Below are 27,123 nucleotides of genomic sequence, written 5' to 3' on the forward strand. Positions count from 1 at the left end.
TATAATAAGAGAAAGTGTAATATTTATAAAAAAAATCCTGACCAATCACATGAATACTTGGAGATTTTGCCTAAAATCAGTAGTGGCTTAGGTAGCTAGCATGCATTGAGGTAGGACAGTGGAACTAAGTGGAATGGACCAAACATCAGACATTACAAAATAACTCTTTGATTACAACATTAGAACTATAAAAGATGAAGCAAACTAAAGATGATGAGATGCCACATATTACATATACCATTTATTAGTAATGCCTGACTGTGATATCAAGCTTGAGAATAGCTTTCAAGTTAGGTATGTCCATGAACTCAGTGGTCATAATCCCAAACCCCTTCACAAACCTAAAAAACCCAGTCCCTGAGACCACAGAAAACTCTCTCTCCTTCATGTTAAAAATATCTGCCCCTTGAATCTCCAAGCTGCTGCCTTTATACTCCCCTTCTGTGAAGATCACTGAGAAAACTAAGTGCAGACCTTTCCCATCCAGCTGAGAGTTTATGTAAAGGCCTTGGGCCCTACCAATCTCCTTGGACTTTGGATCTGGGCCCTCTGTAACTGGATCATCCACTGCAGTTATGGTCCCAAATTGGAGGACACTGGTTTTGGGCCCATCCCTTCCTGCCACTGAGATTGCTGATGTGTTTTCACCAGAGAGGTAATCATGGACATAGAACACAAGCTTGGTTTGCCTGGGCTTGTGCCTGTTGAGAGCCCAGAAGAGAGCAGGGAGGGCAAGAAGGGGGAAGAGAGAGTGAGAGGCAAGAGTGAGGAGGGTTTTAGACATGGTTTGTTGATACCAGGAATGAGATGAAAATGTTGGTTGTTGGTGGAGAGGTTAAGGATTAAGCAAGAGGGTGAAGATGCTGCTGCCCAGGGAAAGAATAATAGTCCTAGGAAAATGACAAACATGATAGTATCTTTTATGATTTGTTCTATTTTTAATCATGTGAAAGTTGTCATTATGCTACCAAAAGCAAGTTGGAATCTTCAATGCAATGAGGCTCTCATTTAACTAATCACTAAAATATTTTGGTTTATGAATTCAATGAAGTGCTAAATCGATACAATCAAACTCTGTAAGACCATACAAACTGAATTCAAATTGATTTCACACAGTATGGTGACACCGGTTGATATATCCAAAAAAAAATGAAGTTTTTCTTGAAATTATATAATTTTTTGTTTAAAATTTAAATCATGTGTCATGTGAGGCTGCAATCTTGTACCAACTATCTAAAGGGATCAGAGGGGTATTGGTATTATTTAATATAAGGCCTGATTCAAAATTTTATCCTCAAATAAGCAATCTGGCTGTGATTTATCAACAGTGCAAAGCAAATTTTCAATTCCAAATGGAAGTGAGCAACAAAAGCTTCATTGTTCATTTTCTTTCCTCACATCATGTAAAATTGTTGGAGAGAAAGAAATGCCACAAAAAAACACTATGCATGATAATGAGCACATACTTTCTAGTCTACAAAAATGAAACACTGGCATGCCCACCTTGCACTAGTAGTATTCTATATAACAGCTTTTGACTCTAAGAGTCTAAGGTTCCATCAAGTCCAGACATATAGGAAGGTTCACTTACCTAAGGCATCCACAGCTAGATTTATCAGCAAAAGTGAGAATTTGGAGAAACTTTTAAGTAGTCGCTCCACCTCGGGTGCAAGTATTTGGGGTTTGACAATAACCTCAGCATCAGTTGTGTCATCCCAAAAGACCAAAAGGGAGTATTGTTGCAACTTGACACCAAAATTGAACTATCCTACTTGGATGTTAGAACTCTACCTATGAGTTTCATGGTGAAATTCAATCAATCAGCAAAACATGGCAGACTTGAAGGCGAGAGGGTATTTAAACGTGTTTGAGTAGGTGAATCTGATCATCTGGCTGGTCTTCAAAGGCTTCCCTTCATTAACCAAGCAGTCATCATAAGACAGCCTCTTAAATGTATTTGGACTTACTATTCTTGCAGAGGCAAACCAATCACAGTGGAGGTGAATATTGGAAGGAGCACAACCGGAAAAACACGTGTTAACTATCTCAACTACAAACTGTGGAATCCCATTTGTTGAATATGTGCTCTGTGAAATGCTTATATCCTTGATCGTGCAAGTGCCTAATAAAAAAAAAAATGCAAATACTGTAACCAATTTAGGAAAATTAATATTTTCAGCATATCAAAGATTTACTCTGAAAATTGGATAGCAAATATCAGTGAAATAAACAGATTTTTACCATGTACTAGAATTTTTCTGTGGCTTTTATATGCCTTATCAAGTTTAACATTTGCGGTTCTGTTGTTTATATCTCCCTGGGGTTTGTGCAAAAACTTCCCTGCAAAAGAAGGTTTGTAAAAGGAGCTTGAGATGTCAAAAGATGCATATATATTATATGTAAAATAATGAAGTCTATTTTTCAGCTAGGTACCTGTCTCCCTCCATTGAAGTCCAAAACTACATATTGTAATGATGATAACCAAAGAGATGCCAAAGAGGAGAATATAACGATGGCTTATGACAGACATTGCAGTCAAGAAGTAGTTCTCCAAATGAGTTTCGTATAACCTGTGATAACAAAGCAACAGCAAGAAGATGTTTAGGCTTCTTTACAGTGGATATCAATCTTGTAGTTTTTCTTACCAATAGACCACTGTAGCCTATTTATTTTACAGAATGCATAAAGCCTATAACTAAGACAGATTTCTTGCCATGCTGCTAATTTCTCTCAATCAAAATTCATCCCACCCAATCCCAGAATAGTAATTCTTCCACACCATAAGCCTCAGTTGTAGCACTAATACATGCCAAATTGACATGGCCTAGTTTTATGGCTGAGAATCTGAGATATACCCTCCGTAAACTACCAAAAACAGATTGTTTAACATATATTAAACTGCAATATGTGAGTAAATAGCTTGAAATGCAGCTATATATCTAACCCATTCAGCATTTTCATCATGATTGGATTGCTTAAGTTGTATATCAAGTCTTACAAGAAGAATATATTATATTTTGTTTGGCTAGTGAAATAAGGTTTGGTAATCCTGATTTCCCTTACTGGAGTTGGAACTAGATGGTGGGTCCAATTCTAAAAGTTGAAACCAGGCTATAGGGAGGGGAATGGGAAGGGATAGAATGCATATTCTCAATTTTCAGGATTAAAATAGTTAATCCCTTGAAGACTCGTCTGGATTAGTCTCACCCGAGAGATTCACTGTAGGTAGTAATGAGTGTGGGACTCCCACACTCCCACCTCAGTCTCTTCTGGCACTGCCGCACTGGAGGCCGTTCAGATGCAGCAGGCAGAGCAGGGAGAGTTTGCAGTCTAGCTCCTTCATGCTCATCCTCTGATCCTCACTTTTTGAGGATCCTGACATACTCCTCCGTACACCGCAAAACAACAAACTGAACACTAACCACACCTTCTGCAACTCATAAACTCCATTGAAACACATCTCCAGCCAACATCAGTAAACACTTATCCTAAAAACAATTGCATTTGCAGAATCTAAGCAAATATCCGACATAAAATACGGAGAAATTCACACCGTAAAAAATCAAGCAACCACTGACCGGAAAAAACAGAGACCTAAAAATCTCGCGTTTACAAGGCTACGGAACATCCTCGCAAAGCAAAACCATCAACAAAATCCACAACCGCAACATAAACAGACGGAAAACACAGAAAATCGCCTAAAACCGCAGAAAACAGGAACCAAAACGACGTAAGTTAACGCCAAAATTATCCACACCACAAGCCATTGAACACAAAACAAGGAAAGATACGAAGAGGAAGTAAACCTACTGCTAGCTCAAGAGTGCAGCGTAAAAGGACACGAGTGGCGTTCCGGTGAAACGCCGCCGCCAACCGTCGTCGACGGAGAGTACGTTTTTTTACGCGGGAAAAGAAGGGTCCAGCTCCGACTGACCTCCAGGCGAACGCACCGGGAGCACCTGATAACGGACAGCGCGAAGATGGCGAGAGTGGGTCCAAACTTGTATAGAATGAATATTGAATAGTAAGGGACGGACGGATTGGCTCCTTTAGCTCATCATGTACACGTGTCAACTCCTAGCCCCTCGATTTCCACTATCCGTTTCTCTTTCCTTGAATAAAAAAGACAAAAAAAAAAAGAAAAATCAGAACCCTTTCAAAATCTCTTCCTGCCTTCTGATTCCCTTTTCTAATCTATCATATCACCGCCAAACAAACCCTTTTTCTATGCACAAATAATCTTTTCAAATTATGAATTTTTAAAAATAATTTTTTGAGTGATAAGAGAAAAATTTGTAATTGTTATTTAAAATTGTGTAATTATTTCTACCAAAAAAAATAAAATTGTGTAATTATTTGGAGCATATGAAATATATTTCGGTTCTTTTATAATTCCATTCCATGCCTTACTTATAGGATGGAATAAGGACGTGCGGCGTCAGTTGCGGGGACCAGGGGAAGCGTTAAGGGAAATGCCACGTGGAATATTATGATGGAATGCAGATTGCAGAATGTTGGCGCTGCAAATCTTACGGGTACCACGATCACACGCTCTCCAAAATAATCATTTTGGGGATGCGATTTTAACCCTTATTATTTTTTATTTTTTTTGGTATAGGGGAAATTTTTTTAATTTTAACCCTTATATTGCTTTTTTTTTTTTAATAAAAAAAAAACAATTCTCTCTCTCCTTTTCTGTGATTAATTTGTTTCCTACATCTGGTTATGACGTCATATTTGAAGCTTACTAATAATTAAGATGGATTTTAATTTGGGGATACCGGTAAGAAAGATGATGCTTTGCTTGGCCTCTCATGATATCATCGATGTTTTAAGGAAAATGTGCAAAATAGAATGCTTGCAGGACGAAGATTGTACAAGTGGGGACCACTGTAGCTATGTTGAAAGCATTTACTTGTGTACATAAACATGGTGCAACAAATCTCCATTCAAGTTTGGATAACTAACCAAATCCACTTGCCTACTAAATTAGAGGATCTAATACCCTCTTTAAACAAACTCTCTAGAGAGGGGCGTACTTGACAAATTATACCTTGAATCACAATTTACCTTACATTGTGGACTCTGATCTAAAAATAATATTCAAATTCTATATTTATCATTTGACACATTATATACTTGCAATTAACTGTTTCTGTATCGGTAGACAAATTGAATGGCACACCATATGATGACTACAAACACATAAATTGTTATGAATATATTAACTGCAGACACATAACATTTTAACCAACATTTTATGTGTCTGCAATTAACATATTCTATACTTGTAGTTAACAATTTTTGTGTCTATAGTTTGTCAAGTACAGAATATGTTAATACGGATATATAATTTTTTTAATCATGATTCACAATGCAATATGAACACCAATCCATAGTATAACAATTAGGCATACAGAGGAGTCTTAGGATATTTTTTAAAAACTGCTATCTATGTAATAAAATTATTGAATTCTATCACAAGCAACAATGAGGCGAGTGTAGAGCAACATACTCGGGTCACTGGGGAGACTGCCTGTGCGTCACTCACCTCTATACAGCTGAACTGGCGTGTTTCTTTACCCGGATTTAGTTTCAGGAAGAACAAATTACTCCGTTTTAATTATGTAACACATTACGAGTAAAGCATCAGAAAAATGCAGAGAAACAGTGTATTAGGATGGTTGTCTACAATCCAACATGAGTAAGAACCTTGATGATGAAAATTCTAGTCACAGAATTCAGAATTCAGAGTAGTCCAGGACACCAATTCTTAGCTTCAAGTGGTTGCTGGGTCTCAGTCATTTCTTCTTTTGATTGCTTGTTGAAGAGTTCTGTTCTGTAATAAACTTCACAACATTCACTAGCGCCCTTAACCGATCCCAAATGTTTAAGCTGTAGAGAGCCTCAACGATGGACTCTAGACACTCAAAGCCGTTCTCTGCCACAGGATACTGTGCAGAAGACAGACACTGCTAAATTAATATTGGTTACAAATTTAATGCGCATGCACGTTCAAATTCAAAAGGTCAATTAGCTCACCTGTATAGGTTTCGGTATCTTAGTTTTGATCAAAGGCCACCATCGATCTTCCACCACTGATTTCACCAGGCAGCAAGCTCGCAACCCTTCAATACCAGCAAATCTCCCAAACCCACTGTCTTTTACACCTCCAAATGGTAATGACTGCATTAAAAAAAAAAACCAGCCAATTATGTGCTGGAAACTCAATCAAGCAAAGTTCACAGGCTGATAATAAGTGCTCATAGCATTTACCTGACACATGTAAGATGAAGCAAAGTCATTGATAGCAGCCATTCCACAATGTATCTGTGATGCTATTTGTTTAGCACGAAGCTGGCTTCCCGAAAACACTGAACAACCAAGCCCATACTTAGAATCATTTGCAAGCTCAATAACTTCTTCATCAGAGCTGAATTTCATTATTGGCAAGATTGGTCCAAAAGCCTACAGAAGAACAGTCATGTGAAACAACCATCAAGATTTATCTCCATGGTAAGTTAAACGGACAATAATCAAAGTAGTATATACCTCCTCCTGCATCAGTTTCATGGTGTGGTTTACATTAACAATCACAGTCGGAGGGAAGTACTGATCAACAGCACCTTCACCAATATTTCCGACACTTCCTCTACCAACAATTTCAGCTCCTTTGTCTAGGGCATCATTAACTAGATTTTGAAGCTTTTCAGAATGCTCTTGCATGCATATTGCTCCCATGTCATACTTTCCAACCAGAGGAGGACCCTGCAGAAGTTTATCGTTAATCAAAACTAACGTTTTTTATAGGGACAAAAAGAGAGAAAGATAAGAAAGTTGATTAATCAAATTTAATGAACTCAAACTTAGTTGAATACTTGAACCTGTGAGAAAGATGAATCTTATGTATATTATTTGAGAAACAAACTTACAGCAGTAACAGATTTGACAATTTTAACAACTTCAGCAACAAAAGAGGAATATATATCCTTGTGTACGTAAAAACGTTCTGCCCCAGCACAGTTCTGCCCACTTGATTGTAAAGCTCCCCTAGCAGCCAATTGTGCAACCTGTATTAAGCTTAATTACTTCTAAGTTCTAAATAAATGATCATCTAGCAAATGCATGAGTACAGGGATCTTGTTAAATCAGAAAACACTAAGCACTAAAGCAAGCAGTAGAAATTCATACATGAGGCACATCTACATCTTCACAGACAATGAATGAATCTTTTCCACCAAGCTCCAATGTAACTGGTATTAGTCTATCTGCTGCATTCCTCATAATCTGCATGTTTTAACACCAAAACACTAAGTGCACAATTGCAACTCTCCCATCCCCTCAATGAGTTAGTGGAATTAGATATCCAAATAAAATAAATCCAGATAAAAATAAATAAATCATATGAATATTTATCTAGCCTGGAAAAGGACCCTACCGATCTGCCCACACCTGGTGATCCAACAAATATTACTTTGTCAACAGAAGACACTAGTGCTTCTCCAGTTTCAGCAAAGCTGATTCAAAAAGGTTGAATAGCTGTTGGATAGATCAACAAAATCTAAGAGAAGCCTTGTAATCAAATAAATGTGTACCCTGTTGTTATTTCAACCAAGTTCTCAGGAGCTCCAACTGCAGCAAGAGCTGTTTGAATTATTCGTAAATAGAAGCATCCAGACCAACTAGCATGTTCAGAGACCTATTATAAATATTTTGTCAGATGGAGAATTAAGTACCAAAATTATGCATGATGTGTGCCAAAAAAAAAAAAAAAAAAAAAAAAAAAAAAAAAAAAAAAAAAAAACCTAAGAAAAAGTAACTTTTCAATGAAGATTATTCAAAGATGAAATACTTAGTACCTTAATCACAATGCTGTTCCCTGAGAAGACTGCAGCCAACATTGGATTGAATATATTGTGAAATGGATAATTCCATGAAACAATTGCACCAATAACACCAAGGGGGTGGAATTCCACTTTGGCTATCTTGTGAAGCGTTGATCTTCCACTTGAACTGCAAACCATAAAGTACAAACGCTTACATGCCTCTTACCCTGCTAGTCAAGAATTACTTAAAAGTAAACAATAAATCATGGCTGGCACTTAAAATTTTAATAGTAGAAATAGAGTAGTGGTGGTGCATAATGTCAAAACTCTTGTCTGCACTTGATACAGGCCATTTTTAAACAGAACCCCTGAAAAATTACGTCACAACTTAAAAGTATTCAGGTATCAGTTATTAGGAGTAGAGAAAGGAACATTAAATTGCTCATTGCTTGACGAGACCAAAAGTTTGGGAAATGAATTGAAAAGAGACAATAAATGTAACACAAACAAGTCCTACACCTAGAATAGTTTCATTTTGGATGTAGGCAATGAAGTGTGCCAATTAGAAACTAAATTGGATATTGGAATGTCAAAAAATGTTTGTGTGACAGCTGGACTTTCTAAACTTCTGTAAATTGTTCAAGCCGATGCTTTGTTGAGTCAAGAAAACTTAATAGTAGTAACTTATTAAATTGGGTGAAAACAACTGAATTATTGAATTGCTGAATGCACCAATAAGCATACCGGTACTCAGGCTTTAACCATTTTTCACCCTCTGAAAGAAGCCAAGTGATTTTTTCACAAGTTGTCATTATTTCTCCCAAAGAAGCGTCAACCATTGTCTTTCCAGTATCACGTGAGGAAATTCTGATGCAAATAGCAGTAAATTAGAACAACACCGAAACTCAAATAATAACTCAATATAAGTAGAACTGACAAGGTTCGGAGTTTAAGCAAATAACTTGGTGCATCAAACAGTCAAAAAGCATCCAGTGCATAATCCTTAATGCAAAGTTGCATACTATACAGTAATTCTGTGTCAAGCAGCATACTAGTAATTTTTAAAAAACGTATGACATTCCTATGCCACTCTCATTTTTTACAGTGGGATCACTTCGATCAGGAAAAATACATGAAATAATCAAACTTTTAAATTAACAGCACACAGTTGCTGGAGTTTGTTGCTGAGCATCTCAAGAATGCCTGGTTGGGGTTACCAACATTTTTGCAAGTTTCATCTGTGTGTACTAATTTTTTTTCTCATCTTTTTTCTTTACCACTTATTTCACAAATATTCTTAAAATTTTCAACATTTCAATCATATTATCATGCTCTTGGGAGAAATTATTCTTATTAAGCATATTTATATGGTCAGTTAGGATCTCCTTACTTGCATATAAGCTCTTGATGTTCAATTATATACTTCAGTAGTATGCGCAGAAACTGCCGTCTTTGCTTGAAGCTACTCTTTGCCCATATCTTTTGAGCCCTCCTTGCCTCTGCTACACGTTCCTTAACCTGAGCATATAGTGAAGTGCAGTTATCAGTTGCACTCACTTGAAGCATCTTGCGAGTTACAGAGCCCAACAATTAAGGTTATTGGTGTTCATGTTCCAGTTGTTACATAAAGAATTAGCTCAGTTCCTTTAAGCAAATATGATGATTAGACTCTAGAAAATTATAAAAGGAGATTAGGAAGACATAAAAAACAACTAAGCATGATATCAGACAAAGTATTTATGAGAAATAGAAATCTATCTATAAGTACATAATATAAAGAATTCCAAACCTCATCAGGCTTGAGTGCTGGAATGAACCCTAGGTATTTCATTGTTGCTGGCTCATAGCACTGGACTTTGTCTGTTTGTCTTCTTGAAGGTATCTACATAAGGATAACATTTAAAGTAAGAATTTGTGTCTAAAAAGTGTATTATTTTACTTCCAAATATTGCTAAGTTACATATGAAGGATAAGGATTAGGAAGAGCATTAAGAAACAGAAAAACAAGGAAAATACAAAAGTCTTAACATTCAATTTGCTTTTCTAGAATATAATAACAAGCCTATATTTATTGTGCAGAAGAAAGAGTTAAAGGAGTGAAAAGGAATGAGGAGCATCTGTACTCTTTCAGTATTGTTCAACTTGAATGACTGAAATCTTATAACAGAAAAACTTCCATAATCCCATATCTGCCTAACTCTCTCTTTGATTTTTCATATAGCTCTTCAAATCAATAACCAATTTAAACCATTCAAAGCTCTACTAGTGTTGTTCGGCACTTCAATCAGATCAACTATTAATTATAAAACAAATTTGGAAAGGAACTTAAATAACCAGAGTACCAGACCACCAGAAGCAGAAGAAAAGTACACATAACTAAAATTAACTCACAGAAAGATGCAGCTTCACAAATTTGACTCTATTTACAAAGCATTATACTACTTACATATATGAAGCTATGCTCCTTCGTATGATTCCCATCATCCAACACTGCAATGGTTCAATACGAAAGAAATTTCAAGCTCATAACACACCCGCATGCATTACGAACTATATAGTACAGAGAGAGAAAGAGAGAGACCATCGGAGGCGTCGACGTCGATAGAGGGAACGTTAGGGGGAATGAGCATAAGGAGGAACCGGCAGATCGCGAATGCGAAGGCGATGACGAGGAGCGGCCACCAAAACGCCATGGATTTCGATGTTCTCGAAGAATCAGAAATGAGCAGGGACGAAGAATATCTACGAATCGCCGGCGGCTAAATTCAGCTAAAGCACTTTCACTACTCCAGTGAAGAGTCGCAATCTTACATTAAATCTCTCAAGCAAAGTCAATTAAAAATTATTTGATGTGGGAAAGATATATTTAAAAAATATAATTGACCTGCAAATGTTGAAATAATGTCAGAATCGCCGGCGGCTAAATTCAGCTAAAGCCCTTTCACTCCGGTTATGAGTCGCAATCTTACATTAAATCTCGCCGGCGGCTAAATTCAGCTAAAGCCCTTTCACTCCGGCTATGAGTCGCAATCTTACATTAAATCTCTCAAGCAAAGTCAATGAAAAATAGGTAAATGGGGTTAGCTGATTGAGTTAATTATAGGGTATAATTAGTTGATAACATTAATTGATTGTAGAAAAGTGTTTGATAAATTATCTATTATCTTATACCTTTTTTTTGAAAGCCTATTAGCTTATACCTATTTTGTCTAATTTTCATTTTCAAAAAGCTAATTGAAAAAGTTGTTTTGAACAATTTTTTGAATTTTAGCATTTTTGAGTTACAAAAAGCTAATTAACCAAACACTTATATTAATTTTTTAACCAAATCAAAAAGTTAATAGTGGTCAAATAAGCTAAAATTGACTTATATGTTGACTATTTTACCAAGGGCTAAAGTATTTACTCGAGCGCTAGAACAAAAGAGCAATATTACAAGTACTCACACTCTGTTGAGCATATAGCCATTAATGTGCAATCCAACTATTAGGCTTTTAGTTGAGATGGAACACATGCTTCAATTTGGTATTAGAGTCATGCCAAAGGTCTTGGGTTATGATTCACATGTTGCTTAGAACCCTGGAACCCACCGCATACGTGAGGAGCCGTGTTGAGCATATAGTCATTAATGTGCATTCTAACTATCAACTTTTAGTTGAAATGGAGCACATGCTTCAAATCACTCTATTCTAATTTTTTTACTTTATGTTGTGGTGTTATCCTTTGATTGTTTTTTTATTCTATTTTATTTTTTACACGTGGCGTGGTGGGAGTTATACTTCATAGGAGTAGATATATGATTTTCTATAACAACAATATGAACAAAGAATAGCTAATAGCAATATGTGGCATCTTTAGATCTAAGATTGACTATGACCTTATTTGATAAAATAAATTATACCAAATAGCTAATTTAGCTAACTATTGCATTTCAAAATAGTTCAATCATGTGACAAGCTTTGGCACCTATATGTTTATATAAAAATACTATTGATTTATTTATTTATTTATTTGAGCATAAACATTGGTATAGTTTTTTTTTTTTTTTAATGTGTTTAATTATTATAACATTTATTAATTAGTGATCAACTTTTTTATACACACAAAGTCAAAATTCTCACTCAGAATAGTCTTTTGGCTAGTTGTATTTTCTTAGGAAAATACTCGGTGTACTCCCGTTTTAAACTCCCAACTTATACTCCCTCTCACATGCTCTTGATGTAGATATTTTATGTGGACCCACATGATGAAAATAACCAATCCTGAATTGCTACCTCAAAGAGTCTATGTAGTAGAACTCATTTTCAGATTTTCTTATTATTCATTTGGGTTCAAAGCATCCAAATATCACATTTAAAATAACTATAAAATTTACAAGATTAAAACAAATAGATACTATATATGCAACAATATATTAAAACGGTATTCAATCTATATCTATATTCTATATATAATATATATTTCATAACATATTTAAATACAATAATTAAATATCAACGAATATCCATTACATGCAAGTAATTTGAATGAATTATATTAATATTATTATGATGATCAAGTCAAGCAAGATCCATATTAAGGAAACCATATACATATGCTTTTTTTTTTCTTCATTTAATAACTCCCATTTAGAGTCATGCTGCGCTCTAGTATTATATTCCATCTATCCACCCCTCTCTATACAATACATTTTCTTGAATTAATCAACATACTATACAGTACACCTTACATGGTGTAAGGAGGTGGCTTTTTGGCGCCCTTGACTATGCCACACAACGCTTGTTTCTCCGGGAGATCGTACTCGTCTCTCAGCGAGCGTTCCGGAGAAAGAACGGAGAAATAGAATTGTTGTCCCAAGTATGCCCTTGCCCACATTTCCGATCTCAGGTTCCACATTCCGGCGTTATCCAGAGTGGTCATGATGGCCGCCCAGCAGTTGGGGTAGACTTGGACGGTGTGCCGGCTTATAGCGTCGACTAAGTTGTAATTCTTTCTCTTCGCTGGGCTCCATTTTCCCGGCTCGATTCCCACCGCGAAGAAGGAGTAGCCGTCGAGGTGGTAGGTTTGGATGGTTTTTTCGTGGTTTTCGAATATGATCTCGACGAAGTTGCGAAACGTGGCGTTGACGACGTTGGGGGCTACGGTCACTTTTTCGAGATTGTCGGGAGGGTTGTCCTTCATGATGTCGTACTTGAATAACCTCCCGGGCATTTCGAAGTACTCGGCGAGCTTCAATGGGGTGTCGGGGTCGGTGTGGGAGACGCCATTGATTGCGTATCGGAGCTTTCCGCCGTCTTTGACCTGGGAGCTGACGAGTTTGAGGGTGCGGGTGATGTTGATTTGGCCGTAGTGGTAGGAGCCTTGCGGGTTGGGGCGGGCGGCGCTAGCGGTGAGGTTCCACCTGAAGGAGCGGAACTGGTTGATAGACCAGGCGATACCCTCTTTGTGGGCCGGCGGGGGTGGTGGAAGCTCCGGGGTCGCGGGACCCCCGTTGCCGATGCGGATAATAGCTACGGTGGTGAATTCTTGCTTGAAGAATCTGCTGGAGGCGACTAAGTAGTAGTCCTTAGCCTCCTTGCTAGCCGTTACAAGAACCGAGAGGCACTGGCCGACATGGAGGTCAAGGGATTTATAGTCGTTTTGGACAGTATGTGACCCCTCCACCTCAACCACTATCATATTATGTCCTTGAAACCTGAAATTCACCGAAGTCCTCAGCCCCGCATTGCAAACCCTGTACCTATAAGTCTTACCGGGTTCCATTTTGAAAAGTGGGTCGAGTTTGTCTCCCACCTTCCCGTGCTTCCCGTTGATAACTAACCCATCAGGTCTAGTAATACTCCGACCGCTATCAAGAATCTTCTTCAATGTCTTATGCCCTTTGTTATACCAATCACTCAAGAAAACATTGAACTCATCGGTCGGCCAGTCGAACGGGACGGGGATGAGTTCTCGGCTGTGGACATTGATGGGACCGTATCCACCCGCGGCACGTTGCATACCGGTGGTTGGGAAATAAAAGTAACTTCCGATCTGGTCTTTCACCTGGAACTTATAAGTAAAATTGGTGCCAGGCATGATAGGGCACATGGTCCCCAGAGTGCCATCAATCCAAGAATTCTTGCGTTGCTGGATGCCACCCCAAGTAAGGAGCAACGGCTCGTCTATCTCGTTGAAAACATTAACAACAACGTTGTTGTTGGACGTGCCATTGATCGTAGGACCTGGGAATTTGCCGTTGATGAGGATGCCCTGTTGAGGGACACCCATGGGGGAAATGGTGCCATAGGTCACCTTCCAAGTGTGATATAAATAGGGGTCTTCCGCTCCCACGCCGGAGAGACAGAATAGAAACACCACCAAGATTGTGCTAGCTCCATCCATGGCTACCCCGGAGTTAATTTTTTTTTATTTTTTTATTTTTTTTTATTTTTTTGAAGAGATAGAGGGGGTATTTTTTATTTTTCTATCTGCTCATAGTAGAGCTTGCCGTTTTTAGCATGGCTACAAGGACACCATTTTATATAGCTTTTGGCTACCGATCCAACTTCCTCCACCATCTTTGTGGCTTTGTTTGCCTCATTCAATCCTCTTTTTTCTCTGGCTATCCATATACCTCGCAAAAGTCCACAGCCTTAGAAAACATCGTGTTTAATTCTTGGCTAACAATTTAGTCAGAGTTTAATTTTTTGCCTGCATATTAGGGTGAATCCATGGCAGATGTCACCATTGAGAATGAAATAATAATATTAATCATCATTATCATTTTGAAGTGATTATTTGAACGAATGAAAAATTCAACAAATATTTAAATAACTTTTTACTCAATTAAATTCTCTAGAAAAATAAATTACTAAAGTTAATTTAGGAGTTTGTTCCTCTGCTATTTTTTGGTCGAAATCAATGGATGTTATATATGGTTTATTTTCCATTTAATGCTATAAATTCTGTGTTAATTTTTTTTTTTTTTTTTTTAATGTGGAGGGTTATAAAAAATTAAATAAATCTACAGAAGCCTTTTAAAAAAAAAAAAATTGCAACTTTATATTAGTGACAATTTTAATAATATTATTCCAAAAGGCTGAACCCCAACCTTAAGGGTCCCCACACCCCGGCCCGACAGAGCATTTTGGGAGGATGTAAATCATGGTAACTCAACTGAACATGAACCATAGAGGCTAGACCGGTGCTCACTGCGCACAAGGAGCCCCCCTCACTTTGAGAGGTTGCTCCCACACTGCCGCTGGTGAGAACAATTTTAATAATATTGGTAAATCGTGATATGGCTTTGTTCTTCAAGACTAAAAGGGTCACTCAATAGTGAACTTTGTCTCCCACGTTTTTATTCATATGTACGTAGTTTGTTTATAAAATAAAATAATATTTTTGCTTGCATGAGTAGCTCAACTGGTCATAAAGCTAAAACTTTAGAAGAATGACTAGGGATCAAGTCTCACCAGCAGTGAGGGGGCTCTGGGGATCCTTGTGCGCAGTGAGCACCAGTCTAGCCTCTGTGGTTCATGTTTAGTTTTGGAAGAATAAAATAATATTTTTAATAATATATCTTACAATGTAACCAATAAAAATGACACAAATAAATTAAAAACTTGTATTTCCATAAAACATGCATGGTTTATTCCTTCTTTATATATATGGTGTTCTTCTTCTTCTTCTTCTTCTTTTTTTTTTTTTTTTGAAAAATAAATGCATATAATTATTGTTGAAGTTGTATTATATGTTTCATTAGTTACCCAACTAAATCTTAATCAAAATTATTTATTTACAAATATTAAGAAATCTAATTTAAATCTAATATGTATATAGCATTATTAATTTAAATTATTGATGTTGAATTAATCATTAATGTTTACAAATATTTTTTTTTAAGCTCCAAAGTGCTGCCTAAAAACTCTAATTTAAGATAGAATAACACACTGCTGGAAATTATGAAATTTTCGACCACTTGAAAGTGATTTTAAATCAAGTCGAAAGTCTTGTTCTGACCATTTTTGGTATCCGGAAAAACCTTTGTTGCTATTTCCAATCACTTTTTACTTTCGACTTTATTTAAGATCAATTTCATGTAGTCGGAAATTCCATAATTTTCAGCAATAACAACTCACCATTACAATAATTAATAAACATTTTTTTAATATAACAGAAGCAAACAAAATGACTATCAACTACATAAATCGGCAAAGTCACGCCAACAAGATCCTCAAATAAAAAGGGTCGTAACCCCCATGTGGACTCAAAATTGTGTGCTCAAGTTGAGTAACTTCAAGACTAGACGTCATACAGTCAACACATATATTCGTCTCTCTATGCATACACATGACAAACCCATAATAGAAATTAGAAACTCCGTTGTAATCCCAAACACATACCTAAAACCCCCAAGCCATTCACCCGATCATCTCTCACAACACCCACTGCTGCAACCACTAATCATTAACGTACCAAAAATATGCCTCTATTCCATAGAAAGTCATGCAACACCTTATTATGCAACTATCAAAAGTCAAATTGAAATTAATTATGTTGGTGTCGAAATTTTAAAGTAGTTATATTCTTAAGGTTTAATTTGAATTCAATTTCCTCACTCCATGAGTAAGTATATAGTCCAGGCCATGTTCCAATTAACTACATTTTTAAGATTGGAACTCGAGACTCATCTACACTCCATAAGTATATCTCATATTCCTTTTATTTAATCTATACATAGGTCTCAACTAAAAATTTTGTAGGTGTATGATAAAAATGAATAAACTTATTAAAAGTTTAGGCAAAAATTTACACCATCTTTTAAGCTCGAAAATTATAAATAAAAATTAGCATAGAAACATGTTTTTTTTTTTTCTTTTTGTTTGTTTGAAAACAGCATCGAAACATGTTATTCGTTGTGTAATTTGCACGAATTCTTTTAACCTTCGGCACATTTGCTACCAATTGTCACAACAATGAAAATTTTACTGTGCGATAAAAATCATTAATTATATTGATTGGTTTAAGAAAGTGTAGTAGTATTTACTACAAGTTTGATATATTTCCGTGGCAAAAGTTTCGAGTAGGTGATATTAAACTTTAATTTGTTAAAAGTTCTTATTTTGTACTCCGTAATAAAGTGTAGATTAAAGGTAGCCAAAACACTTGATCCAGCCACTTTTTGCTTTCAACTTGATTTAAGATCACTTTAAGTGGTTAGAAATTTCACACTTTCAAGTGGTCAGAAATTCCATAATTTTCAGCTTTCAACTTGATTTAAGATCTTTAAGTGGTTAGAAATTCCACACTTTCAAGTGGTCAGAAATTCCATAATTTTCAACAGTGAAATGTGGAATCTATTACATCGATTTTCATAAAAATCGTCATTAAAATATTAAAATAAATAATAATTTTAAAAATAATTTAAGTCTTTTTTAAAACAATTGATGTCGTTAATAATTACGATTTTTGTTATTTTTCAACAACCGATGTGGTATATTGGTTTTTTAGTCGTATATTCAAAAAAAAAATTAAATAAAAATACAAATTTTATTATAGTATGTATTATGCAAAAAGTTACTTTTTTTTCATTTTTTTTCTGAACTAAAATTATTCCACATCTCTTTTTTTTTTTTTTTTTTTTTAAATGGCATATGACGTCAGTTTTAAAAATCATTGTAGGTAAAAAATGACTGATGTTAAAACGATTTTTTATAGTAGTGAAAGCGAGTTTGATTTCATGTGATTCAATTTTTTTTAACCCCAATATCAAGTAAAATACTATAACTCTTTTAGTAAATGGACCCTTCAAATTAAAATAAAGAAATTCATCATAATGTAAAGTAAATGTATTCCATTTTTCCTTCAATTATATTAAATGCATCACCATTAGTTTCTTCAATTAGTAAATGTATCATTAGTTTATCCCATTACTAAACGCATCATATATACATCCATTTAACACAAGCAACATCAATATATTAAGGAAACCAAACCTTCTTCTTTTCCATTTATTTCATTCATTCATATTAACGCCAAATTGAAAAGACTAGAGTCATGCTCTAGAATTCCACCCACCCCTCCATCTCTACAACACTATATATATATTCTTCAAAGCATTTTAACCAATTAACCCAGCCCTTTAAATGGTGTACGGATGAGGCACAGACATGCCCTTGACCAAGCCACAGAGAAGCTGGTTATCTGGAATATTGTGTTCATCCCTCAGCGAACGTTCCGGAGAAAGAACACTGAAGTACATTTGTTGTCCCAAGTATGTTCTTGCCCACATTTCCGATCTTAGGTTCCACATTCCGGCATTATCCAGAGTGGTCATGATAGCCGCCCAGGAGTTGGGGTAAACTTGAATGGTGTGCCTGCTTATAGCGTCCACCAAGTTGTAGTTCTTTCTCTTCTCTGGGCTCCATTTTCCTGGCTCGATTCCCACCGCAAAGAATGAGTGGCCGTCGAGGTGGTAGGTTTGGATGGTCTTTTCGTGGTTTTCGAATATGATCTCGACGAAGTTGCGGAATGTGGCGTTGACGACATTGGGGGCTAGAGTCGCCGGATTTTCAAGATTGTCGGGAGGGTTGTCGCCCATGATGTCGTACTTGAATACTTTCCCGGGGATTTCGAAGTACTCGGCGAGCTTTAATGGGGTGTCGGGGTCGGTGTGGGAGACGCCGTTGATTGCGTATCGGAGCTTTCCGTTTGCTTGGGTCTTGGAGTTAACGAGCTTGAAGGTGCGGGTGATGTTGATTTGGCCGTAGTGGTATGAGCCTTGCGGGTTGGGGCGGGCGGCGCTGGCGGTGAGGTTCCACCGGAAGGAGCGGAATTGGTTGATGGACCAAGCGATGCCCTCGGTGTTTACCGGCGGGGGTGGTGGAAGCTCCGGGGTCGCGGGACCCCCGTTGCCGTTGCCGTTGCGGATAAGAGCTACGGTGGAGAATTCTTGCTTGAAGAATCTGCTGGTGGCGACTAAGTAATAGTCCTTAGCCTCCTTGTTAGCCGTCACAAGAACCGATAGGCACTGCCCAACGTGGAGATCAAGGGAATCGTATACATTTTGAACAGTATGTGAACCCTCTATTTCTACCAACGTCATTGAATGTCCTTGGAATCTAAAATTAACCGAAGTTCTCAACCCCACATTGCAAACTCTATACCTATAAGTCTTGCTTGGTTCCATGGTGAAAAGTGGGTTAAGTTTATTCTCTCCCACCTTCCCATTCTTCCCATTCATCACCAACCCATCAGGCCTAGCAATGGTCTGACCATTATCAAGAATCTTCTTCAATGTCTTGTAGCCTTTCTTATACCAATCACTCACAAAAACATTGAATTCCTCAGCGGGTCTATCGAATGGGACAGGGATGAGTTCACGGCTATGGACATTGATTGGGCCATAGCCGCCCACGGCACGTTGTAGACTAGTGGTTGGGAAATAAAAATAGCTTCCGATCTGGTCTTTCACCTGGAACTTATAGGTAAAGTTAGTGCCAGGCAGGATAGGGCACATGGTCCCGGGAGTGCCATCAACCCATGAATTCTTCCTTTGCTGGATGCCACTCCAAGTGAACAATAATGGCTCATCTAGCTCGTTGAAAACGTTAACAATAACGTTGTTGTTGGAGGTGCAATTGATCTTAGGACCTGGGAATTGGCCGTTGATGAGAATGACTTGTTGAGGTACACCCATGGGTGAAATGGTGCCATAGGTCACCTTCCAAGTGTAGAATAGATAAGGGTCCTCCGCCCTCACGGTGGTGGAGAGGCAAAGTAGAAAGGCCACCAGCATTATTGTGCTAGCTCTATCCATGGCTACCCCGAATTTTATTTTATTTTTTTGGCGTTTTTTTTTTTTTTTTTTTTTTTTTTTTTTTGAATGAATTGGATAAGAAGAAGAAGAGGAAGAGGGGCTACTCTTCTCCTAAATATTATTGCTCTTATCAGAGCTTGCCATCTTCGCCATGGCTTCTCAGAGCTTTTATAAGTTGTTTCTTCCAATTTTCGAAGCCATTTTTGTGGCTTTGGTTTTCTCCTCTTCCTTGATTCAAGCTCAGCTCTTTCCTCTATTCTCTAATCTTATTTTATTTTTCTTTTATTATTTAGCGACGTTCCGTACAAATCGTAAAATCTCACTATCTAAAACAACCTTAATTAGTTAATTGTGTACTAATTCTTGGCTGCTGAATTCAGTCACAAATTATTTTTTGACCTTCATATTATGGGGAATCTATGACAGATTTACGAATTACGATGTCATCTTTTGGAAGAAGACGGTGATTATTATTATTATTATTATTATTATTATTATTGTTATTATTATTATGTAATAAATAATAATAATAATAATAATTTATTAAAGTATGATGTCCATCATGTTATTTATATTCCAAGACATCTATTTTAATTTGTACATTTATAAAATTTTTAAAAATTCATTAGTTATTGAAGTATTTCCTATATCCTATTTTATAGGTATTGAATTAATGATAATTGATTTAATGTAATTATATTTCAAAGTTGTGTATTAATTAAATAATTTAACATTAATGAAATGCCTTTATATATTTAAAATTTTACTCATACATTTCAAGTCTTATGAACGTTTTTGGTAAAATGGGAACAACAGCGTAAATAAACAATCCAGACTTTCTTCTTTGCTAGAATAAAGGATTTAGACGTATTAACTTTTTTTTTTTTATGTAAAGGAAGGGGTCTACCCAGGTGAGACTTTAGACGTATTAACTTAGTAAATGACACGTTGATTATTATGGACAGATCAGGACATTGAGGATGTAACGACAAATAACTCCATTTTCTTTTATGGAAGACTATTATGGCCCGTTTTATTCATGAAAAAAATATTTGAGGATAAATGAAATTGAAATTCCAAAGAAAATAAGTTACTATGAAGATGTGTTTATGCAAGACGTGTGTGGAATATTGCACAACTCTAAATCCCTAACTTTGATGATCATGATTTTATGCAGTGGGTGGAGCTTTGGTTGGGAAACTCAGCAACATCTGCTGGTTATCTAAAAGATCAAATTTGTGGAATACTCTACGAAATATGGAGGGCTCGGAACATGGCTGTTTGGGACCTTGCATTACCATCCCCGTTGCATCTATGTGCTTCGTTTCAACACACCTGGGCCGGCTGGACTTCGAACGCCTCTCACTGCCGTATTGCCTTGTCACAGCCACCTGCCACCTTGCAGCTTGCCATGTACGAACAGTCTGCTATGCCGCTGCCTCAGGATACGGTAATTTGCAGTACAGACGCCGGCTTCTATGGCTCACAACACTCCCTGACTTTCGGCTTCTATGTGCACAGCTTGGATGGCGTTTTTGTTGCAGCGGCTAATGGTCCCCTCTCTTGTCCGTATGATCCTCTCTTAGCCGAGGCCATGGCGATACGTGAGGCTCTTTCATGGCTACAGGATCACAATTATCACAACGTTATTATTTTATCGGACTGTGCGGTTCTCGTTGCTAGCTTTCGGGATGCTAGTTCCTATCGTTCGTATCTTGGCATTGCTTTAGATTCCTGTTTACGTTTATTTAATTTTTTTTCTGCTTGTTCCATCAAGTTTGTACGCAGAGGCACCAAATTGGTCGCTCATGCCTTAGCTAAACATGTAGGTGTGGTTCAAGCACGTTCGGTCTGGAGGGAGTCTCTTCCTCCTTTTATTCCTTCTGACATAAGTTAATGCAATATATGAAGTTTTTGGTTTTCAAAAAAAAAAAGTTACTATGAAGATAATTAATTACATTGTTTAGTTGGTGTGAAAGAAATTATTTGGATATTAATTTCATTGTTTGGTTGAGTTTTGAATACTACCAATACTAATAATAATAGGGAAAACGGTACTTTTGGTCCCTCAATTGTTTTACTTTTGAAAATTTAGCCCCTATCAATTGATTTGAACAAATCTAACCCTTTAATTGTTCATAATGTGGTATATTTGGTCTCTTATATTATATAATTAGAATTGTTTTTAATAATTTATATAATTTATTTATTCAAAAGTTAAAATATTTTTTTATTATAAATAAATACATAAATTAAAAAAAAAAAAAAAAAAAAAAAAAAAAAAAAAAAAGAACAGCCACCGGCTGTCCTCGCCGAACAGCCGATGACTGTCTTCTTCACGGAGACGGCCATGGAACGAGGGCGGCGACGAAGGCCGTAACCCGGCCTCGTTCCAAATCTAGAAGATGGCCATGGCCGTCCTGTCAGACAGTCACAGCTGTCCGTGAAGAAGACAGCCGCCGGCTGTCCGGCGCGGACAGCTGGTGGCTGTTTTTTTTTTTTTTAATAAGGAATTGTTTATATTATGTATTTATTTATAATAATAAAATATTTTTAATTTTAAATAAATAAATTATATAAATTATTAAAAACAATTCTAATTATATAACATGAGGGACCAAATGTGCTACATTATGAACAGTTAAAGGGTTATATTTGCTCAAATCAATTGATAGGGGCTAAATTTCTAAAAGTAAAACAATTGAGTTGTCAAAAGCGCCGTTTTCTCATAATAATAATAAAGTTTTGTGAGGGCAAAAATTGTCCTACTAATTTGTCATACTTTCTCTTTTTGACATTACATTCATTATTAGAATTGGAAAATAAAATTTAAGAAAAGAAAAAATAATTTGTTACAAATTTAAGGGTATATTTAGAAACTCGAAAGAGTTATGAAACTCACGGGTTTCTAATTGTTTGGTAAATAATGAAAAATGTGAGTCAAAAGAAAATGATTGTTTGGTCAAAAGAAAACACCATCATTTTCTTAGAAAATGATTTCCCATCTTTTTTGGGGAAATATATTCCAATCTCTACACCAACACCACCATTACCATACTACCACCGCCGCCACACAACCACCATCACCATCGCAACCATCACTACCACCACCACCACCATCACTGCAACCACTGCCACCACACTACCACCATTTGTATTATTATTATTATTATAAATAAATTATAAATGTTGTTATATTCTAAATAGAACAATTAAAATTTTTAATTATAGAAATATGTCCATTTTTTAAAAAATGAACCAACACATGAAGACAAATTTATGGAATGCAACCAAACACTGAAAATGAAAATGTTTGATAAACATGACTCATTTTCCATAAAATATTTTCCAAAAGTCATTTTTCTATTTTTTCAAACACACTCTAAATGAAAAGGGAAAACAAAAAAATGCAGGTCGCCTAAGAAAAAAATTGAGCAACCTAACAACTTAAGGAAACGATGTTGTTTTTAAACCATGGTCTATGCAATAATAATTATTCGAGTAGGTGGTGTCAGTGAATTCATGAACCTCACCATAAAAAAATTGGAAAAGAATATTTAGGAAGAGAACAAATATTTTCTTACAAATAATTTAAGTGAAAAAAGGAAAGTAAACCCAGAAAAATATCAACCGTTATCAGTGCCTTTCGACCTCCAAACCACCTATGCACCATAGATGATCCGATTGACCGGGTATGCGGCGGAACACACGATAATTTCTCCTACATCAGTGACTTCTCTGCACTACAAGCGGCTCTCGTTTCTCTTCTTCTGCTCTGATATTTTTCACTCCGATCCATTCACCGAAACGATCAGAACGAATCACAGGGGAGCACAGTTGCAGTGAGAGATGGAAGCAGCAGCAGCAGATGGAAGGATAGTCGGTGTGGCAGTGGATTTCTCAGCATGCAGCAGGAAGGCTCTGAAATGGGCGATCGATAACTTACTCCGGAAAGGAGATAACCTCGTTCTCGTTACTGTACAACCTGAAGGTCATTACGAGGAAGGCGAGATGCAGCTTTGGGAGGCCACCGGTTCTCGTATGATCCTCTCTCTCTCTCGCTCTCTCTCTCTATTTTACTGTTTCTCTCACTATATTTGTGTATATATATGTTCCTTTGAATTATTTAATTATTTGATGGAGTGTCTTATATTATTTATATATTCAACTGTTCATAAGTTCGTTGTGATCTGTGATTTTGTGAAACTCTTAGGTCTCCTGTTCAATTCAATAGGTTAAATTCTTCAAATGATCCCATAGGAAATTGGAAAAAAGTCATCTGTTAGTATAGGAAGCTTCTGATCTCAGAGAGTCAGAGGCCAAGTGAGTCCCTAGGCTACACCATTTACTCTTTGGTTGCCTACTGGCCATTGAATGGATGGTCTGGAAATAGTCTATGTAGTTTACATTTTATTGTGATTCTTGGATTCTTATGGGGATCTGGGATGGGATTTCATCTGTAATGTTTTCCCCTTGTTCAAGCCAGCACGGTAGCTCAATTGGTTTCTGTGTGGCAAATTGTGGGCAAGCACACTGATCGAGCCGGGCAGCTGCAATGTGAGAGTTTCACTTTCTTGTGGGGTTGGCTTCTTGTGTGGACACCTACTCACCTAGTCCTCTCACATAATGGCCCCTAAGTCATTGTGGTTTGTCGGGGCCGTGTGTGGGGAGGGATTTCGCTGGCACTTTATTGGTGCATTTACAAATTTTAGGGGATGGATCATAATGCCTGATATAAATAAATGTTACTACGTATCTTTTAAGGCATATATTGATTTGATTTCAGGGAGTGTTTCCGGATTGCAGCATCTCAGTTTTGCTACTATATCTGCTATTTGTTATTCAATCTCAATGCATACTATCAACACAAAGGATGGTAGAATTTTGTGATTGAATGCATTATATGCGATTATGTATTTTACCCCTTGGAAATACAATGAGGATTTACTGGTCATAAATCATGATAGTCCGGCATATCCCTTTCACTGGCTTTTAGTTATCTCTTTATTCATTTTTCTCAAATTTTCAGCTATGATTCCTCTTGCTGAAGTGGTTGACCCACATACTATGAACAAATATGGAGTCAAGCCTGATGCAGAAACGTTGGATATTGTTTCCACTGCAGTTAGGCAGAAAGGGGTAATTTTATTCTTCAATTTCATGATATTAGTCTTGTCCATGAAGCTATTCTAACTATACCGTCGCCTATAAAAACAGATTATGGTTGTGATGAAAATATTTTGGGGTGATCCCCGTGAGAAACTATGCGAAGCAGTTGATAAAACTCCTCTGAGCTGTCTTGTTATTGGGAATAGAGGGCTTGGCACACTCAAGAGGTTTGTTAACAGTTCTATTACCTTTCCAACACCCATGTGATTCCTGTTGCAAAAGTAATGGCTTTTTACTATATCTACAATGCACGTTTGGCATATAACTATCTTCTAATCCCACAGTCAGTTACTGTATTCACGATGCACGCTTGACTAGCTTATATCTCCCCATTAGACGGTTTCTCGATTGAGAATGGTTGTATATTCTAAATTTAAGTTTGCCAAAGTTCATGATGCAATGACAGGGCTACAAATGTTCAACATTCTGCATATGATAGAAAAAAGTTCACTGGTTTTTGTTCTACTTTGTGTTTGCAGGGCTTTAATGGGAAGCGTCAGTAACCATGTGGTGAATAATGCTGACTGCCCTGTTACGGTTGTTAAGGTCTCTGATAATTAATAATGCTGGGAAGATCAAATTGTTCAGGCCAGTCTATAGGTTAAGATTCTTGACAATATAAATGTAGTACTTTGAAGTACTATATAAATTATCTCTTGGCTCTTGTTGGTTGAACTTCAGGTTGGATCTTCAGTTATGTTTGTTGAGTATGTATGGAGTTTGTCAACCAGTCTTGTGTATTTTTTGTATGCTACAATACGTTGCTCCTTGAATAAAACTTTTGAAGTTCTTCCTCTAGTACCTCTTCATTTGGTTGATAAATTGTTGCTTCTTTTTTTTTTTTTTACTGCGGTATTTATATTTACGAGACGAGGAATATTTTCAAAATACTATAGACTTCATCGATAGAAGTGTACATAGACCTTTTGTCTGGAACGACAATAGTGGTGTCATCAGATAATAATGCGTATGTTAGTGTATAGGATTTTTGCAAATGTCGTTGATGGGTATCTACAAATGGGTGAGATTATTATAAGTCTATAACATATTAACAATATGTATGAAGAGATTTCCATAAATGATGTGTTTGGAGAAGAGTATTTGAGAAGGCTGAATGTTGTAGATATATAATGGCTAAATTGGAGAACAAAGGGGTTCCCAAGTATGTTAGGGTGGTCAATGTGTTAAAAGAGATCACGAGTGTCCAATTATTATACTTGAAGTTGTTGCGATTTGGGGATATGACATGTTTTCTTTAGTTTTGTAGGTAGATTAAACGATATTAATGTTTTAGACTGTTCCGCTAGATGGAATATATTTAAGTTGGGCAACCTTTGTGAAGTCAATCATGTTACTTCAAAGTGCAAAACATAGATTATTTGCAAATAAATAAGGAGGTATAAGAAAAGACATAGAAAGAGCATTTTGAGTAGTGCTTCAAGCATGACTTGCTATCATTTCTTACACTGCCTCATTAATAATGCAATTGCATGTAAAGGATTATGAGATTCATATGAAGGTGATTTTGATTATACGAAATGAAAAGAAAATTTTAATGTATCGATACTTAGCTTAAAAATACACAAGACCACTTCATTCGAAATGAAGAGTATATTTGAAATCATGCAAGAATTTGTAATAGACCAATAAATCATCAATTACAAGAATACTTGATTGAAGGTAAATGAAATTGGTTTGATAGAGAGGAAATAAATAATTAAATGTATTTGAATATTTATGTAATTTATGTACTTAAATTTGTAATTTCTTTTTAATGATTTCAATTGCTTTGAATTTTTATCATTTAATTATGTTTTAGTTTTACAATTCGAATTGTTAGGAATTGTTTTATTTCAAAATTTTACATGATATAATTTCTTTTCGGGATTATATACGAAATACTAATTATTATTTTTTAAAATTTTAAAAAATAATCTTACGTATTTTGAAATTTTATTTTTGTTATTTTTTAACATTTGTTATAAAAGAATAATTGTAAAGAGAATTATTGGGGAAATATAATAATTCTTCAATGCGAATTGTAATGATGTTGAGAAAATACTGAGTGAATTGCAAATTTGATAATACGTGAGCACAATTACTTTTGAGAGTGAAAGAGTATAGTATTATTATTATTATTATTATATAGATATAGATAGATAAGGAATAACGTTCAAATTGACTACTAAACGTACTGGAAATGCAATTAGGAACGAAAAAAAGTGTAATTAAGCCACAGAACACTCCAGATGTATGCAATTTCACATGCTAGCAGGTTGCATGCTTACGTGGATAGTGAGTTGACATTTTTAATAATTTATAATA

The 27,123-nt window shown here is 36.2% G+C and overlaps 5 protein-coding genes across 6 annotated transcripts; 1 reads left to right on the forward strand and 4 right to left on the reverse strand.

The window, feature by feature from the left end:
- Positions 1-31: 31 nt before the first annotated feature.
- On the reverse strand, positions 32-4,128 carry LOC109176190 (dirigent protein 11-like). 2 transcript variants are annotated; one of them, XM_019325635.1, is made up of 5 exons: positions 3,811-4,128; positions 2,434-2,570; positions 2,242-2,340; positions 1,592-2,122; positions 32-890 (listed from the first exon to the last, which is right to left on the reverse strand). In XM_019325635.1, the coding sequence occupies exon 5, from the start codon at positions 782-784 to the stop codon at positions 245-247; it is 540 nt and encodes a 179-aa protein (XP_019181180.1). In that variant the 5' UTR covers positions 785-890; positions 1,592-2,122; positions 2,242-2,340; positions 2,434-2,570; positions 3,811-4,128; the 3' UTR covers positions 32-244. The 2 variants fall into 2 exon arrangements, with proteins under 2 accessions (XP_019181180.1, XP_019181179.1); XM_019325634.1 differs by having other exon boundaries at positions 32-2,122.
- A 1,306-nt stretch (positions 4,129-5,434) lies between these two features.
- On the reverse strand, positions 5,435-10,848 carry LOC109176189 (aldehyde dehydrogenase 22A1). The gene is made up of 14 exons (XM_019325633.1): positions 10,408-10,848; positions 10,273-10,316; positions 9,616-9,708; positions 9,217-9,344; positions 8,571-8,693; positions 7,860-8,013; positions 7,596-7,699; positions 7,439-7,517; positions 7,192-7,287; positions 6,933-7,070; positions 6,553-6,768; positions 6,277-6,468; positions 6,043-6,186; positions 5,435-5,954 (listed from the first exon to the last, which is right to left on the reverse strand). Exons 1-14 carry the CDS (start codon positions 10,517-10,519, stop codon positions 5,802-5,804), a joined length of 1,776 nt encoding a protein of 591 aa, XP_019181178.1. The 5' UTR covers positions 10,520-10,848; the 3' UTR covers positions 5,435-5,801.
- Positions 10,849-12,350: 1,502 nt separating this feature from the next.
- Positions 12,351-14,293, reverse strand: LOC109175337 (L-ascorbate oxidase homolog). Its single transcript, XM_019324592.1, has one exon. The coding sequence runs from the start codon at positions 14,208-14,210 to the stop codon at positions 12,552-12,554; it is 1,659 nt and encodes a 552-aa protein (XP_019180137.1). The 5' UTR covers positions 14,211-14,293; the 3' UTR covers positions 12,351-12,551.
- A 3,498-nt stretch (positions 14,294-17,791) lies between these two features.
- On the reverse strand, positions 17,792-19,686 carry LOC109175336 (L-ascorbate oxidase homolog). The gene has a single exon (XM_019324591.1). It carries the CDS (start codon positions 19,627-19,629, stop codon positions 17,953-17,955), a length of 1,677 nt encoding a protein of 558 aa, XP_019180136.1. The 5' UTR covers positions 19,630-19,686; the 3' UTR covers positions 17,792-17,952.
- A 3,609-nt stretch (positions 19,687-23,295) lies between these two features.
- LOC109175673 (universal stress protein PHOS32) lies at positions 23,296-25,599 on the forward strand. The gene is made up of 4 exons (XM_019324991.1): positions 23,296-23,668; positions 24,659-24,768; positions 24,847-24,965; positions 25,278-25,599. Exons 1-4 carry the CDS (start codon positions 23,479-23,481, stop codon positions 25,357-25,359), a joined length of 501 nt encoding a protein of 166 aa, XP_019180536.1. The 5' UTR covers positions 23,296-23,478; the 3' UTR covers positions 25,360-25,599.
- Positions 25,600-27,123: the final 1,524 nt, after the last annotated feature.

Source organism: Ipomoea nil, unplaced genomic scaffold (genome assembly GCF_001879475.1).
Source record: "Ipomoea nil cultivar Tokyo-kokei standard unplaced genomic scaffold, Asagao_1.1 scaffold0688, whole genome shotgun sequence".
NCBI lineage: Eukaryota > Viridiplantae > Streptophyta > Magnoliopsida > Solanales > Convolvulaceae > Ipomoea > Ipomoea nil.